At 31.6% G+C, this 18,058-nt stretch overlaps 3 protein-coding genes across 4 annotated transcripts; all 3 read left to right on the top strand.

Annotated features, from left to right (window-relative positions):
- Positions 1 to 179: 179 nt before the first annotated feature.
- On the top strand, positions 180 to 9,677 carry LOC145944509 (peroxidasin). 2 transcript variants are annotated; one of them, XM_083052871.1, is made up of 8 exons: positions 304 to 524; positions 3,187 to 3,958; positions 4,445 to 4,872; positions 5,680 to 5,927; positions 7,781 to 8,030; positions 8,598 to 8,716; positions 8,856 to 9,015; positions 9,176 to 9,677. In XM_083052871.1, exons 1-8 carry the CDS (start codon positions 469 to 471, stop codon positions 9,255 to 9,257), a joined length of 2,115 nt encoding a protein of 704 aa, XP_082908997.1. In that variant the 5' UTR covers positions 304 to 468; the 3' UTR covers positions 9,258 to 9,677. The 2 variants fall into 2 exon arrangements, with proteins under 2 accessions (XP_082909006.1, XP_082908997.1); XM_083052880.1 differs by lacking the exons at positions 8,856 to 9,015; positions 9,176 to 9,677 and having other exon boundaries at positions 180 to 524; positions 7,781 to 8,047; positions 8,598 to 8,713.
- An 875-nt stretch (positions 9,678 to 10,552) lies between these two features.
- On the top strand, positions 10,553 to 15,078 carry Hsc70-5 (Heat shock protein 70 cognate 5). Its single transcript, XM_083052858.1, has 11 exons — positions 10,553 to 10,779; positions 11,398 to 11,459; positions 11,543 to 11,688; positions 11,918 to 12,041; positions 12,135 to 12,443; positions 12,640 to 12,802; positions 12,898 to 13,354; positions 13,558 to 13,854; positions 14,049 to 14,236; positions 14,312 to 14,452; positions 14,547 to 15,078. Exons 1-11 carry the CDS (start codon positions 10,561 to 10,563, stop codon positions 14,619 to 14,621), a joined length of 2,181 nt encoding a protein of 726 aa, XP_082908984.1. The 5' UTR covers positions 10,553 to 10,560; the 3' UTR covers positions 14,622 to 15,078.
- Positions 15,079 to 15,440: 362 nt separating this feature from the next.
- Positions 15,441 to 17,786, top strand: Fnta (farnesyl transferase alpha). The gene is made up of 5 exons (XM_083052846.1): positions 15,441 to 15,879; positions 16,073 to 16,427; positions 16,519 to 16,719; positions 16,834 to 17,017; positions 17,403 to 17,786. The coding sequence occupies exons 1-5, from the start codon at positions 15,723 to 15,725 to the stop codon at positions 17,499 to 17,501; spliced, it is 996 nt and encodes a 331-aa protein (XP_082908972.1). The 5' UTR covers positions 15,441 to 15,722; the 3' UTR covers positions 17,502 to 17,786.
- The last annotated feature ends 272 nt before the right edge of the window (positions 17,787 to 18,058 follow it).

Here is an 18,058-nt window from a genome sequence, read left to right as displayed (position 1 = left end):
CAAACGAACGCGCATACCGCAATGCAAGCACAAAGGTGCGAACGGAGTGTGTATCTGTGTATTAGACCTTGAAACAGTATCGCGATTCCCAATAACGTAGCCGAGGAAAGGCGAACCTTAGCTCCCGCTCATAACACCTAATCCGGCAGCTGCAACCGGTGCAATGACGTACTTTTACTAGCTGCATACATGTTATACTTGGATGCATCGTGCACCATTGATTCCATACGTTGCTGCGATCCTGGCTAGACCCCACTCCGGGATAGATCATACGGGGTAGACTCGAGTTTTACTTTCGTTCGAGCATCGCTCTCAGTTCAGGATTATCGCTGCGCGTTCTCGCGCACATCGCTCTCGCGCGTGCGACTCTTGTGAAATCGTTCCAGGCAGATGAATGCCATCGCGTATTAACTACGTGAGTGAGATCCTTATGTTGTAAGGATATCGCACACATTTATCTCCAGAAAGATGTTGATTCCTGCTAGAAGCATCGCCACCGGTGGCTCGCTCATCTTTATATCACGGTAAGTACTTTCAATCGTATTCTACATCTTAGCGAATACAACGACTAATACTATTTATTTAAATTTATATTAATTTGATATAAAATGATAAATTATAATTTAATAATAATATTTAATAACGTTAGCAAAAATGCAATTTTTTTATACAATATACATATCGAATAATAGTGTGTATGTGTGTAATAAAATTATAATTAGAACTAAACTATAATTCATTAAAATAAAATATATTTATATTATGTTTCAATAAATTCATATAGTTGTTAGATATAATAATAGAACAAAGAATAGAACTAATTTAAAAAGAAAGAAATATATCCTTTGAAAATTCTAATAATTTTGTTAATGTACTTATATGTGAGCAAAATCAGAAATTATAAGAGCAAGAATCAAGAATTAAGAGGATTCTAAATTATGCATGCAAAATTTAAAATTCAGTCACACGAGTATTCATTTGTGAGTTAATGTTTCGCAATCGAATAGCTCATTATTCTTCAAAAAAACTTTTCTCTAACATATAAAATGTGTAAAAGTAATTGTGTTCCGTTCGTAAGAACAATACTTATATAATGTCTTTCTAGTATAAGTTTCGTAAGATTATTAGACCCGCTTCAGAACCAGGGGTTGATTAAGCGCGGGATGTTACATATCGAGTAATTAGCTCATACGTTCTATCCCAACGATTGTAAACAGTGAAACGGCAACGTTATGAAACTTTGCGAATGAGAATGTGTTATGTCTTAGCACAACGATTTGCATTCACGAAGTCAGATACGTTTCTCTTAGCTCATTATTTCACCAAAGGTTAACGATTATGTTGTACAGAACTGTTCAGATCAGCAATCGATGCGCAATGTCATCGTGTGGGCGGCACAAAACTAATGGTTTTATAATTATTGTAATCAATTGCTTTTAGCTATACTATGTCGGTAGAGTTTTACATTGCATATTTTTACTCTGTACGTAATACAATATATCTAGATTACACAATCTCTGCTATAATATATAAAATTATGTATCTGAATATGCTATTTTAAGATAATGATGTAAAGCTGAGAAGATTAAGAACATCAATCATGATTTTCATATTCGTTTTCTAAAGAAATGAAAGTGTACGTGGTATTGAAAGCTTACCATACAATCTTTCAGTCAATAGTAGTCTAACCACAATAAATTACTAAACGAACACTAAAAATAATATTTTCGAGATTTTTTATAATTATTAAATCGAGAGATTATAATTTTTATAATTATCAAATCAAAGACTTTGATAAATTAATCTGCAAGCTCAGCATAAAAAAATAAAGAAATTTTTGTATCTAATTTTACACAGAAACTTTTATTTAAGTTTCAGTAATTAAAAAGTTTAATAATAAGAAAAGTAAAATATATTTAATAATTTTTCTCTTTCTCTATGTGCAATGTATATATGATTGATTACTATAAAAAGAATATATAGAATGTCAGTAATGTTGTAATGCAATGTAATTGTACGTAATTTACCTTGTCGCTTCTATCGATTCTTCAATCATCGCAAGTCTTCTTCACACTCGTAAAATGCACGCTCGTGTTCCAACAACATCAAAGTTCCGGGTCGATAAGGAGATTAACAGTGCAGAAATAATCTGTAGAGAGTGATCGATCCTCGTGCGCCAAAGTGATTGTTTCCATCGATTCACGCGAACGCTAATCATGGGAATAAAGAAGATTACGTAAAACATCTCACAAAAGAACCAGGAAAGATCTTAAATGTCAGCCCCATTCGACCTCCTTCTGAGGTCGCTTAGATCTATTTCGACCTTATGCTACATCGTAAAAATAAATGACATGCTCTTAGTCGAGAACCGGCTCACGCGGCAGATACTCGAATTGATGAATGAATTTATTACGGTAAACGCGCGCGCGCAACTCAGAACAATAGTTCTAATATAGTGAAGCAAAATGCCATAGAAGAGAGACAAGGTCTCTTAGAATTTATTGCAATGGCATGATAAATTACGAAATTACGACGTATTTATATATTCTATTCAATATATCAGTTTGTCAGGTAGAATCAAATTATGCGAAATTTCTCTTCTCTCTTCTTAAATCGCCTTACATAAACCCGGCTATGTTAAATACACGTTTAATCTTATTAATTTTATCGAAATCTGTATATCTCTCTAACATAATTAAAATATAAACAGCAAAAGAGCATTTACGATAGCGAAGTATGTAACATTTTACTAATGGAGAGATAAATCAAGTCTGGTTTATAATCTGGGTCAATAGAGCTCAGTATAACGTGGTCTTAAAACTTGCATGAGTCTGCAGCGGATAATGTAGCAAAGATGCTTTGGTTGACATTCATTTTAATCCTTTTGCAATGCGGATATACAAGCGCACACTCATCCTTATACCGTTGCATTGTACAACCCTATATGATTATTATGTTTCCAATGATTGTATCGCGCATCATTGCTAAATTAGATAATGCAATCATTAAATCTGCGTAACAATTATTGGGTAACAATGTAGATGTACTACTATATGGGACATAAGTGCGTTCACACAAGAACGCATCTCGATTCGAAAGCGTTCACCGCGACGGCACTCAGCGGCACTAAACTATGCACGGATAAATAGGTATTTTTCAATCTTTAGAATCCTGTCCGATTCACAGATTCCTCGCTCTAATGACACTTGCCGGAGCTATGACCTTGCCACCCAGGATGCTGCAGGATCTGAGTAAGCGCACGAACCTCTCTATGGAAAGATACAGCCAGGCGGAACAAACGATCATGAACTCGCAGACGCATCTCAGCCGGGACTCGCCGTCCTGGTTCCTCGGCGCATCTCACGAGATGACCGAGGGTGCTCAAAATCTCTCGAGGAAGGCCCTGCGAATCGAGACGATGGCGGTGATGCTCGTAGAAGCGCTCAATATGTCATCGGAGCAAGCGTCCTTGCTGCTACCGACGGTGGCAGCCATCCTCTGTCCCGACTCGCCCAACATCCTACGAATGATGTTCGAGTGTAAGAAGACGGATGTCCGTTACAGGACACATACGGGTCGATGCAACAATCCATTGCATCCGACTTGGGGCGCAGCGCTGGAGGCTTACATGAGATTTTTGCTACCAGAATACGAGGATGGTGTTTCCTTGCCTCGTATGAAGCTACCGAGTGCGAGAGAAGTCTCCTTGAAAATACATTCCGGTGTATTGGATCTTAAGCATCCTCATTTAATGGCGCTCACCGCGCTTTTCAGTCAATTTCTCGCTCATGATCTAGCTCATACGCCCAGAATGGAATTGCCGGACGGCACCAGGCTCAAATGTTGCAATGTCGATTACGAGAATTTTCATCCAGAATGCTTCCCGATTCGCGCGGAGCAGCCGGTCGGCTGTATGGAATATTCGAGATCGGCACCTCATCCAGGAAATTTGTTACACGTAATTATAAATAAAATCTTTTAGAAATATATCCAATTCCTGCGATTTATTTACATTAATGTGCAAGAACTTCGATCCAAGCATTTTTCAATTTTTTTTGAAATATATAAGGATTGTCATTAGAAAGTTTGAAAGAGTTAATAATATTTTATTTACTGAAAAATTAGCTATTTAAAAACTATTTGAATATAAATGTTCTTCATAAAGATAATAAACGAAAAAATAGAAAAGTGAAAGCTTTTTCGTTACAGATCGTAAAATGCATTCTGGAATTTACAATATCTTTTTTCAAATAAAAATTAGATTTCGAAAAAAATATTATCTCTAATTTTTGTGAAGAAATAGCGTGTCATTTTTAAAATCTTGATACAGTAAGAGAATATTAATAATCTCACAAGTTTTAGAATTTCTAATATATTTCAAAAAGAGCTCTGACGAAATATCACAGTGAAGTTTCACGTGTACGTTAGATATCGTTTAATTCAGGGTTGCAAGTTGGGTCCGCGACAACAGATCAACCAAGCGTCTTCTTATCTGGATCTGTCACCGCTTTACGGTAGTTCTGAAGAGACGGCTAAGACCCTACGATCAGGCAAGGGCGGTTTGCTAAATACACAGAGGAAGAATTTACCGATGGCTTCGCCAAGATACGAGAGTTGTCGAAGCGCAACTAAGGCATTCCCGTGTTTCTTTAGCGGCGATTCCAGAGTAAACGAGAATCCGGGTCTTACTTTGATGCACGTATTATTCTTACGGGAACATAACCGGATAGCTACAAAACTTGAACGATTGAATCCTCACTGGGACGATGAAAGACTATATCAGGAAACACGAAAGATTGTTATCGCCCAAATGCAGCATATAACTTATAACGAATTTCTGCCTGTCATTTTCGGAGAGCGTGCCCTCGACAAGTATGTAATGTTTCCTAAATTGTACTTTATTTATAAGAAACGCAAACCTAATACGTTAAAAATTCTCATAAATGACATATATAACATTTATTTGAACGTGGAGCGAGGCTAAAAAATTATATGTTAATTACTGTTGGGTCGATGCAGTTTACCGTGTTGTATATCTGAGAGCTGCATCATCAGAATCATGTTCCGATATAATCGCAATAGCTTGATGCAATAATTTTATGAAGAAATCTATCTAATAGCTAATATATTATTATTTCGTAAATTGAACTGACATTATACTCTGATAGTTTCATTTAGTGTCAAAACATAGTTTTTGTATAAAAAAAATCATTACAAGAACAGCTTATATACACGATATGGAAGATATAATCAAATGCTGTTAATATATACGAAGGCATAACTTCATTTTTAACATATGCATGTATATTAAGTTATATTTTATGTAATATTATATCGAATTCTTATAACGAGTTATTTTTCCTATTGTTTTAATTCATCAATTATTATTTTTTAAATTCAAATTAGTGCTTTTTTCAAATTAATTTCTCAAACAATAATTGTAATCTTTAATCGATTAAATGCTTTACTAATAAGAGTTGTGCGCGTCTTAAAAACTTAATTATATTTAGTCGGGATGAATCCCTTTCACGAACCACCAAAATCTACAACGCATCATAGAGGAGACATGACGCAACGAGATTACATCACGTTACATCGTCCCCCGCAGTTTTTAAGACGCAACTCACATCCATATACGGTATCATGTTCGTTATCTTTCTATTTGTTATATGTGCGAAGATTCAACTTACGCTTGACGCAGCGGGGCTACTTCCGTGGCTACGACAGCCGCGTGGATGCGACGCTTTCGAATTCGGCGGCGTCGGCCGGGCTCTCCTTTGTCGCCGCGCTGACCCCGAAAACCTTGGACTTGGTTGACTCACGATCATCGTTGAAGTCTGGCGAAAGATCCTTACTATCGGCCTTTTATTCGCCGCAGGAACTCTACGAGGCTGGCGCGATCGATCGGCTGATTGTCGGAGCTACAGGTCAGTTGAAATCACTCGACATAATGAAAACGCCAGTGTGACCCGTGATTTTATCGCGATACTGAAATATAAAACAAGAGATAAAAATTTAATTGAGAGAACAGTTATATATTATGAATATTCGTGAAAAATGCTATAAAATAATTTCACAAAATATTTTAATGTGATTAATTTATTGCGCGTTTAAATCGATAATGAATATCAAGATATGAAAAATTTTAAATAGAAAGATTCACGTCGCAGATTAATTTCTTAAACTGCGTCTTATTATTATATCATTATTCATAAATTAAAATTATATCTGATTTTATTCTTTAATTTGAAATATTTTTTTTACATAATACAATGTCAATTAATGTGAATATCATTCCAATTAAGCATCAAAGGAGCTGCACAATATCGGCAATCAAGTTAGTTGCGTATCTTCCCCCCTAAGATAAAAATCAATGCATTACCAGTCACGCTTTCAAGAACATTTAAAAAATTAAGAAAATTATCTTAAGTGAAGGAAAAGTGCATCCGTATGATGTATGTAGTGTTCTATCATCGTATATTCCAATGAAACGAGAATTCTCGTTGTATTACAGTTTAACGATATAGAGAAATGTCGTTGTCTCAAGTAAATTAACTATGATTACTATTGTCATACATCGCGTGCATACACGCTTCTGCAATTATCATAAATTGTCTTGACTTTTTATTGAACATTCTTACCTTTCACTTTTTCTCGAAACAATAACGTTACGCTTTAATAATGAGAATATCATAAAGAAGATATTACTACAAAAGGGAAATTTTCGTATATCGATTCGTTTTTTTAGAAGAATATCATCATAGAAGTAGGTTGTCAAAAAAATTATCATTTTCGATGTTTTGTTTTACAATCGAAGTCAAACATCAACGAAAGTGGGCTGTGCGAGCAAAGATTGCGCGAATCTTCGACACGACGATTTTACAAAAGTTCACAGAATATACACTTCCATCTTTGCACGAACAATAGGGACGCGCAAACTTTTTAATTACATAGCGGAAAAGAGTGTAACACATCAGTGAAAGGCACGTTGCAATTACAATGACGCCTTTTGCGAAATTTTACGAGCGCGCGTGATTCAAGAAATTCAACGTAAAAAGTTAATATTAAACTTTTTTGTACATGTCTTAGACCTCTGCCAATCATCATTTGGGAACAATTGAGAGTAAAAAGAAAGAGAAAGAAAAAGTTTGGTTTACTGCTTCAAATTTTATATCTCGCAAAACTATTTCGTAGAACGATTCCACTCTTATACGATCTAAAATTTTCTTTAGTACTGACATACTTTTCTTGAAGGTGGTACATAAAAAAAGAAAGAGAGAAATATAATATGTTACAATACTTTATCCGCGATTAATATTTTTTGACAGAAATCAGCTGATAACTGTCATATAACATTATTATTATATTTTAATTTTTATAACATACTTTTATTTTAATGTTTAATTGATAAATTAATGCTTTAATCAGCTGATTTCTGTCAAAAAATAATCAAGTTTAAACAAACTTTATACAAAAATATCATTTTTTTTATATAAAATCGAGGAATGGCGCACGCTTGTGTTGTTGTAATGATATTAAATATAATAAAAAGTAAATAATTTTGAGCAAATTTAAATACTCTGTTACATTGGGATGTCATATAGATCTTGAAAGTTTTATTCCTTAAATTCGCCGCGTTCAAATTTGCAAAGAAAGTCAAAATTTTACACGTGTATTATTTTACATTTACTAAGATCTACTGTCACACGATATACACATTGTCCCATGAGAACTTGATTTTAATGACGATCTAGGATGCAAGATTTAATTTCCGCGACAGCGGGACATTCTAGGAAGCCTCTGCCTCCGGGCTTGAATGAAATACTCTTGGAACGATATTTCCACGACGGGAAGACCAACGATGTAGCCGTGGACTACGCCGCGCAAATTATACAACAGGGAAGAGATCACGGCTTGCCGTCCTATGTCAAATGGCGAAACTTCTGTGATTTGCCGAATCTCATTGATTTTTACGATCTTAAAGACACGATGGCTAAAGATACTATCGAGAGACTTCGAATAGTCTACAAGTAAGATGAAATATAGGGTGAGATATAGTAATACAGATTATCACCTTTTTGGAATTTATACATTATTTTACGATTGCAATTTAAAATGAATCAATTATTCTATATTCTACACAATAATTGTTTATGATGCAATATAATTTTAGTTTATTCTGAAGCGATCTTTAGACTATTTTACAAATGTTATCCTACACTGAGAGAATTTTCTCTTAAAATTTACTTTGCAAATCATGGTAATCGTGGGACAATATAATAGTATGGAAAGAATTTTATGAGAATTTCTCTGATGATTAATATTTATCACAATAAAAATAATAATATCTATCACGATAAAATATAAAATATGTTTGATTAATTTTACTAAATTGCATAGTAAAATTAATCAACCATATTTTATATTTTATTGTGATAGATATTACTATTTTTATTGTGATAAATATGTATTAATCAGAGAAATTCTCATAAAATTCTTTCCATACCATATAATGTCCCACGATTATCAAGATTTTCAGGGTAAATTCTAAGAGAAAATTTTCTCTGTGTAATAATCAATTTCTGTTTAATTTACAGAAATGTACAGGATATAGATCTAGTAACTGGAGCACTGTCGGAAGCACCGATATCTGATTCCGTTCTCGGGCCGACATTTCTTTGCTTATTAGGACGAACATTTCGGAATATCCGTTTAGGTAAATGTAGCTTATTGTTAGTTTTAGTTTATGTAATATTCTTTTATATTTAAGTTTATACTAAAACTAAACTCTTTATATGCCGCAAACTTGGAACAGTCCATTTAAAATGTTATCATTTCACAATTTCTTCATTCAGGTGACAGATATTGGTACGAAAATGGAAATACTCCGGGATCGTTTACGCTAAAGCAGTTGGAAGAAATACGAAAAAATACAATGGCGCAAATTTTATGTCATAATGGTGATAGACTACAATGGATGCAACCGAGAGCTTTCATTCTAAAAGATCCTTTCTTGTAATTATTATCAATTTTTAAATATTGTAATTTGTTTAGCAAAAGTTCATAAATTGATTATGTTATACAAAGATAGTAATATTACTAATAATAATTGACTATAATGACGCATTAATTCTAAGCAATATAGTATATTAAATACTATTTTTATATTTCTCAGGAATTATATGACAAATTGTACAATCCATGTAAAAGGAACCATGGATTTTGCAGCTTGGAAGGAAAAGACAAATGCAATTTAAATGTCACCAAATTTTAACATTGCTCATATTAAACAACATTGTTCCTGACTACATTAGGGATTGCATATGTTTGATTAAAATCAGCAATATTCTACTTATTATTCTTTTATATATTCAAAAATTTCGTTATCACAAAAAAGCTATAATTATTATATATTGTTGAAACAGAAATGTAAAAATATTTCATCTTGATGTAAATTATTTATAATAACTAATTAGAAAGTTTAATTTCATTTCAAATCTAATTAGAAAAATTTCATTAAGTAAAGCAGCTGTGCTAAAGAAGTAAATATATATATTAGTAGTTAAAAATATAAAAAAATAGTTTATAAATATATCATCGATACATATATATTGTTGATAAAAATTTAATTAAGTTTATAAAATATGTGTTGATGGTTTTACCACCAATAATACAAAAAAAAGAGAACTGTTTAATATATATAATGATCTCCATTTCATTTCTCTAATACGCACATTTGTTAATACACATTTTGTTGTAATTTTATTGCAAATTGTTATTGCAGTTTCAATTAAATAAAATATAACGAATAATGTATATATAATTCAGAAGAGCAATAAACAGTTTGATTTCGATTGAGTTTAGTCTTAAGACTTTATAACTTATTCTAATTTCAATGTGTTCTTGTATTGTTGCGTCTCCCCCCTTCCCCTCCTCGCCAAATAAAATGATAATTTAACGGAATATAATATTTATGATATAGAGTTTTTATACATTTGACAATATAACGGATACTATTGTATTATAATAATGCAAATTTCATATTGAAAGGAAAATTAGAGTTGCCATATTAACATCATTTGTACTGATATATGTAAAATAAATATATTATTAAAGAGATAATCCTGTTGTATCGCGGCGGATCATCATTCGATTTCAGACATATTTGGTTAGATGACGTTCGATATACATATTCGCGGATACATACCGTTTAAAATGTGGAAATTATTCTTGTATACCGATGTAGAGTCCCGGTTATTGAATATTTTTCTATTTCTCCGACTTATATCTCTCTTGCAAGCACTTATAATACATATGTAACAACTGAAACCGTTACAGGTTACAGAGAGAACATTGGCGTTGTTTCGCGACAAGCTTCATTTCGATAATGATATCGATCTATCTCGATCTACGATGACGTAATCTTCTTCGCGTTCGATAGAACTTTCCGGATCTTACGCAAGCCACGATAGGCGAAACGACTCGAGATGACTGTACGCGATCGCTATTGGTGCATACGGCTGGAGCTCTAACGCGATTGGTCCTCCAGTCGCCGAGCGGATGCGCGCATGGCACATGGTATATATCCGTGCAGATCTCTACGAGAGTTGCATCATTACACGTGAAGTCGAGGATACCGCCGTTTTCTGCCCATTCTTTATTGAGTTTTTGTGGAAAAGAAGAAAGATGTTGACCGCCGCGAGATTACTGAACCGCAATTACGTCGGTGTGGCGTGTGACATCGCGAGGAAGCAACAGTTCAGCACGATTTTGAAAAATGTGAGTCTTTATAGATTTAGAGCGATATCACATCGCATACTTTTTCCTAGCCTTCGCTCGTTGCTAATTGCACGTCGTCTACGAGAGATGCATCTTTATTGGCAGCGCTTTTTGTTTTATGCGATAGATTCTAGATTATCTCGCGATTATGCATCGCGAAAAGTCCTCGCCACACATCGTAATTCCGTCACGACGCCGATTTTAAAGCCGGCACGTGAGTGGATACCTCACGCCTCGCAAACGCTTTTACATTTTTTAATATCGCTCCATTTTCTCTGTACTTAGTATTTTATTACTATTATTTAATAAAATCGATCATATATTTGTTTTAAAATATTTTTATTATAGATTTTTTCTATAACAAAATCTCTACTTTGTTGCACTAAAAAATATATTATGAAAAATCTATATATAATCTATATATTAATATAAAATCTTTCTTGAGTATTTATAGTTGTATTCATTTTTTCTAACTTATTCCACAAAGCATTTTAATAATGCTATACATATGATCTTCTGCAATAAAATAATTACTTTGATTATATAATATTTCTGCATATATGTATTATTCTATATTTGTATATTTGTATATTAAAAATTTATATTAATGTTTTATAGGTTGCAGCTCCAACAGTCACTGTATCACATCGGCTTACTGATTTCCAACAGTATCGGCATAAGTAAGTAATTGAAAAGAAATACATATCAATTATATATGTTTCCTAGATTTAGAATAAGTTTAAGATAAACATTTTTTTCATAGATCCGAAGGTGTAAAAGGTGCAGTTATTGGTATCGATCTCGGAACTACATTCTCCTGTGTGGCAGTAATGGAAGGCAAACAAGCTAAAGTTATAGAAAATGCGGAAGGTTCTAGAACCACTCCATCTTATGTTGCTTTTACAAAAGGTACTAAAGCATATTAATATCAACATATTAATATTATATTTAAAAGTTTATACTTTCTTTATATTGTAACTTGTGAATTACAATTATTCATATGATATATAAATGCAATGGAAAAAAAAAAAAAAAAAAACTTTCTGGAATATTTTTTTTACTTAATTTTTTATTTATTTTATTTGATCATTATCTTAATTGATTTTTTTTTCAATAAATAAATAATTTTCCTCCTCAGATGATGAACGCTTAGTTGGCATGCCTGCAAAACGTCAAGCAGTAACAAATTCTGTTAATACATTTTACGCAACAAAACGATTAATTGGACGAAGATTTCAGGATGCTGAAGTAAAAAAGGATATGTAGGTATCACATTGATATTTACATAGTTTATTATATATGAATATGATTATATTTATGCTAATATTTACTATTATATAATACTATTTTTATAGGAAAAGTGTAACATATAAAATTGTGAAAGCATCCAACGGAGATGCATGGGTACAAGGTGCTGATGGAAAGATGTACTCTCCCAGCCAAATAGGAGCATTTGTACTTATGAAAATGAAGGAAACTGCTGCAGCTTATTTAAATACTCCAGTAAAAAATGCTGTTATTACTGTACCAGCATATTTCAATGATTCACAACGACAAGCAACAAAAGATGCTGGTCAGATAGCTGGATTGAATGTGCTTCGGGTTATAAATGAACCAACTGCAGCTGCACTTGCATATGGCATGGATAAACAGGAAGATAAAATGTAAGAAAATTATATTTAAATTGATTTGTATAATATGAAAAAAGTATCGTGTAAATGTAATTCTTATTTCTTGCCTCTTTAAGAGTCATGTATCTTAAATATATTGAAATATTTCACTGAAAGCTATGCAATATATTTTATATATTTTGTAAAAAAAGAAAACAGATGTGATTACTGTATTGTTTTTTTTTTCCAGCATTGCTGTTTATGATTTAGGTGGAGGTACTTTTGATATCTCAATTTTAGAAATCCAGAAGGGTGTTTTTGAAGTAAAATCTACAAATGGAGATACATTCTTGGGAGGAGAGGATTTTGATAATGCATTAGTTAATTATCTTGTATCTGAATTTAAAAAAGAGGTATACACACGTATTTTGCAATTAAATATAATTAGTTGTTAAATTGAAATAAATTTATATCAATATCAATAATTAACAATTTCATTAAATTGCAGCAAGGCATAGATGTGACTAAAGACGCAATGGCAATGCAAAGATTGAAAGAAGCCTCAGAAAAGGCTAAAATTGAATTGTCAAGTTCTCTCCAAACAGATATAAATTTACCTTATCTTACTATGGATTCTAGTGGACCAAAACACTTGAATCTTAAGCTGTCCAGAAGTAAATTTGAGAGTCTAGTAAATGATCTGATTAAACGTACTGTTCAACCATGTCAGAAAGCACTTTCTGATGCCGAAATATCGAAATCTGATATTGGGGAAGTTTTATTGGTTGGTGGCATGACTAGGGTTCCTAAAGTACAACAGACAGTTCAAGAAATATTTGGTAGACAACCATCAAAAGCTGTAAATCCAGATGAAGCTGTAGCAGTTGGTGCTGCAGTTCAAGGAGGTGTACTCGCAGGAGATGTGACTGATGTTCTACTTCTTGATGTTACTCCTTTGTCATTAGGTAAATTATTATTATTTAAACTGTTTAAACTTCTATTGTTGCATTGGTATATAAAACTGTGATGTGTTAGACTAATCTTCTCTCTGATGGTATAAATGAAGACATTGATTTACTGAGTTTTTAGTTATTTAACTTTATAAATAAAGTTACATTATGTATTATTAATTAAGGCAAAAAATCATTTTTTAAATATTTCTGTATAGGTATTGAAACACTTGGTGGTGTATTTACAAGATTAATCTCTCGTAATACAACTATACCTACGAAGAAGGGTCAAGTATTTTCTACAGCAGCAGACGGTCAGACTCAAGTCGAAATTAAAGTTCATCAAGGCGAGCGAGAAATGGCTAGTGATAACAAACTTTTGGGACAGTTTAGTCTTATTGGCATTCCACCTGCGCCAAGGGGTGTACCACAAATAGAAGTAACATTTGACATCGATGCGAATGGTATAGTACATGTATCAGCCAAAGACAAAGGAACTGGCAAGGAGCAACAAAGTATGTAACTTTTATATAATTTCATGTGTATGAAAAAGAATCAGTAACACAATGATGCTTATATTTTTCGTCTCCGAAGTTTACTTTAAAATTGAGTAAAATATGTGGACTACACTAACTGAGTCGTTATTATTAATAATATGACATTTTCTATATAGGTACACATTTTTTCTAATTCTGATTTTTTATTACAGTTGTAATTCAATCTAGTGGTGGCCTTAGCAAAGATGAAATTGAAAACATGGTTAAGAATGCTGAGCAATATGCAAAGGCAGATAAGGTTAAAAAGGAAAGAGTTGAAGCTATTAATCAAGCAGAGGGAATTATACATGATACAGAATCGAAATTAGAAGAATTCAAAGCACAACTACCACAAGAAGAGGTATAATATTATTAATAATTGTTCTTGGTATTTCTATATGTGGATATCTTTATACTTACTCTTTTTTTTTTATAGTGCGATAAACTTAAAGAATTAGTTGCCAAACTACGAGAGACTTTGGCTAAGAAAGATGATGTTGAGCCTGAAGAAATAAAGAAAGAAACGAACGAACTCCAACAAGCGAGCTTGAAGCTCTTTGAGATGGCATACAAGAAGGTATTTAGTTTATGTAAAAATAAACTTATAATATACGCGATTACAGTGCTCTGTACATCTCAAGAACTATTATTTAAATATGTTGATTTTACAGATGGCAGCAGAAAGAGAAAGCCAAAATCAGTCACAACAGGAATCTGAAGGCGAGAAGAAGGAGGAGAAAAACTAATTATAATTAGGTAATTCATATTTTGTAAAAAAAAAACCAAATTCCATTTTGCACATACTTGTATAAGTATCTGTTATTTTTTTTTGGCTTTCCCAAAAGAGCCATTTATTATATATAAGATCAATTTCGACGATTTGTGTGAACAATAGACAAATTAGAAATTAAAAAAAAAAAAAGTATTATGCCTACAAAAGAAAAAGCAATTTCAATTCTCACAGAGCAGTTTGTATGTTTTAATATACAATAGTGATGATTGTAAAACGATTTGTATCAATAACAATGGGAATAATTTGTTAAGTTACAATTGTGCTTTTATGGAATGCTATATAGGTATATAGCACATAAAATGAATGAGTCTGATATGAGAATAGAATTGAGAGAGAATGAGATGAGTGTGTATTTTGTGCAAAACAAGTTTATTCTGTAAACAATACATAATATAGGTTATTGTAAAGAATATTGTTGTATTATGCAATGCAACCATCTTTTACCTGAATTTTTATTTAAATATCTTTAAAAAACAATTTTATGATTTTGTTTTGTTATTCAATAAATCTCTTAAATTTTAATGGGTAAAATTAATTATGCTATTAACTTTATTGAAGTTTTAAAGCAATAATTACTAATTTGATACATATTTCCATTCTTTATCTATATTTTCAATGATATTTTCTTAACTTTGCAAAGTAACTGGTATTTTACATAATTATTGTATTGAAAAGAGACTTGTATAAAAAAATAACGTGAGATAGCTATTTTAAAAATTCCCTAGAGAGTCATCTCTAGCTCTTTCTCTAGCCATGATTATCGTTTTTGTCATATCTGGTTTTACTATCAGCTGATAAACATATACATCTTTTTTCATCTTTTTCTTTCCGCACATTAACGTGCATTTTACATCTATTTTATTCCAAAAACAATGATAAAACACAGATTTACAAAGAGTTGATGTCAGATTTGATACTAGTATTTGATGTGTATATGCTTTAAATATGTATCTTTAGAAGAGCAGAGTGTGAAAAGTGTTTAGAATAGGTTAGAACTTGTCAAACAACTTGTTGTGTGCGATCTCATTTTTTCTCTATAATATTAAAGCAGAGCATGTCGGATAGTTCTGACGACGAATTAAATTGTGGCGATAATCACAAGAAAACGCCGTGGATGTTGTATAAAGACCGCGATGAATGGAGTGACGTGACTCCTTTACCTCAGGATGATGGACCTCATCCTGTTGTAGCAATTGCATATTCCGAAAAGTGTAAGCATATATAATTCTAAGGATTATATCATAATTGAGCTAAATTGTACATTATACAGTACATATTTTCACATCTTATTTTTTGTACTATTAATACATAAATTTATTACCTATAAAGAAATTTTGTGTCAATATAGTTATAGCTTTTTTATATGTTTGTATTTATTAATTATTTATTATTGTTAATTTTCAGTTAAGGATGCCTATGATTATTTCCGTGCCATTCTAAAGTCGGGTGAAAAGTCAGAGCGTGCATTAGCTTTAACAGAAGCCTGTATATGGCTTAATCCAGCTAATTATACTGTATGGCAATACAGAAGAGAGATACTTAAAGCTTTGGCAAAGAACTTAAAGGAGGAATTAAAATATACAGATCGAATGATAAAATATAATTCTAAAAATTATCAAGTTTGGCATCACAGAAAAGTCATCGTTGAATGGCTGCAAGATCCTAGTAAAGAGTTAGCATTTACAGAAAGTGTTTTATGTAAGGATGCAAAGAATTATCATGCTTGGCAACACCGTCAATGGTGCATACAAACTTTCAAGTTAGTATATATAATTATGTATATATGGAATTATAATAAATATTCTTTTATTATATGATACTGACACATATGTATGTAATTATGGATACAGTTTATATGACAATGAATTGGAATATGTGGAACAATTGTTAAATGATGATGTTCGTAACAATTCTGCTTGGAATCAGCGATACTTTGTCATAAGTAATACGACCAACTTTGAGCAAGAAGTGATAAATAGGGAAGTTGATTTTACACTGAAAAAAATAGAACTATCAAAAGGAAATGAGAGTGCTTGGAATTACTTAAGAGGGTAATTATATTTATTTTCTTTATATTGAAAATTTAATTAAAGAAGAAAAATAATATTAAAATAATATTAATTTGAATATATACATATATTTTTGTTTACGAATTATATTTTTAGAATACTGTTACGTGATAGCAAGGGCTTAGGTTACAATGAAAAAGTAAGACATAAATGTGAAGAAATGTATAAAGAAGGATGTCGCACTAATCATTTGTTGGCCTGTATAATTGATATTTGTCAGGAAAAATATTCATCTGATGAAACCCCATCTTCTTTATTTCACATTAATTCTGCACATGAAGTAAGTTTTTGTGTATGTGTGTGTGTATAAAATTCCTTTTTATACCTAAATTTTAATCTCTTAAGTTTAGCTAATCTTTTTTTCTCATTTCTCTTACTTTCATTGTCTTTCTCTTATTTCTTGTTCCTATATTCTACATTATTCTTACTCTTTTTATTTTTTATTGGATTCAGGATTGCCATTTAAAGTTTTATTTGGACAATCTCAATACTTTGATCTATTGAATATATCATGAATTATTTCTGTTAATGTAATTGTTTATACTTTTTCAATTTCTGTATATTTATTTTATAGTATAATTATAGTATACATTAATATAATTATAGTGTGTATACAATAATATAATTATAATATAATATAATTGCAATATGTACTTATGTTTTAGCTATGTAAGGATTTGTCAAAGAAATATGATACAATAAGATGGCGATACTGGAATTATGTGGCTAGTCAGCTAGAGGTAAAATTGAAAACAGAACCTTAAAATTAAAAATTAGAGCAATCCTACACCGTGAATTGTTCAAAGAATTTTAGACAATGTTTTTATATGTCAATCTATATGGTTGATACATCTTGGCCTCTTTATCTATACAAGTTTATAATGATAAAATTTCCTCAGAGTAATTTGTACAATTGGCTTATATAAAACGAAAGCATCTTTTATTATCTGGAAGTAAAATTAGGATTTGTTAACTTGTCAAAATTATGTTAAGTAAAATTTAATATTACTATGAGATGTATTATACTAATATTGTTAATTTAAATAAAATGACCTGCATTATCTTTTATGTTGATCATTTTATGTATTTTCTGAAACAGGTGCAAGTCTTTGATCATGTTATTTATAACCTTTATATCAATTTGGAATTCCAGAATTTTTACATAATATTAATATAAGCTAACTAAGATTGTTACATTAACATTATAGAATGAAGATCGATGAAATTGAAAAATTTTTCAAATTGGATGAGTGATTAGATATTTTATTTATGATTTCTTAATTATTCTGTTTCTTATTCATACTGTATGCTTTGATTATGG

This window comes from Prenolepis imparis, unplaced genomic scaffold (assembly GCF_030444845.1).
Source record: "Prenolepis imparis isolate NDT839.2.m4 unplaced genomic scaffold, iyPreImpa1.0 SCAF_1, whole genome shotgun sequence".
NCBI lineage: Eukaryota > Metazoa > Arthropoda > Insecta > Hymenoptera > Formicidae > Prenolepis > Prenolepis imparis.
The sequence above is the reverse complement of the archived record's forward strand: the minus strand, read 5'-3'. Positions and strand labels throughout refer to the sequence as shown.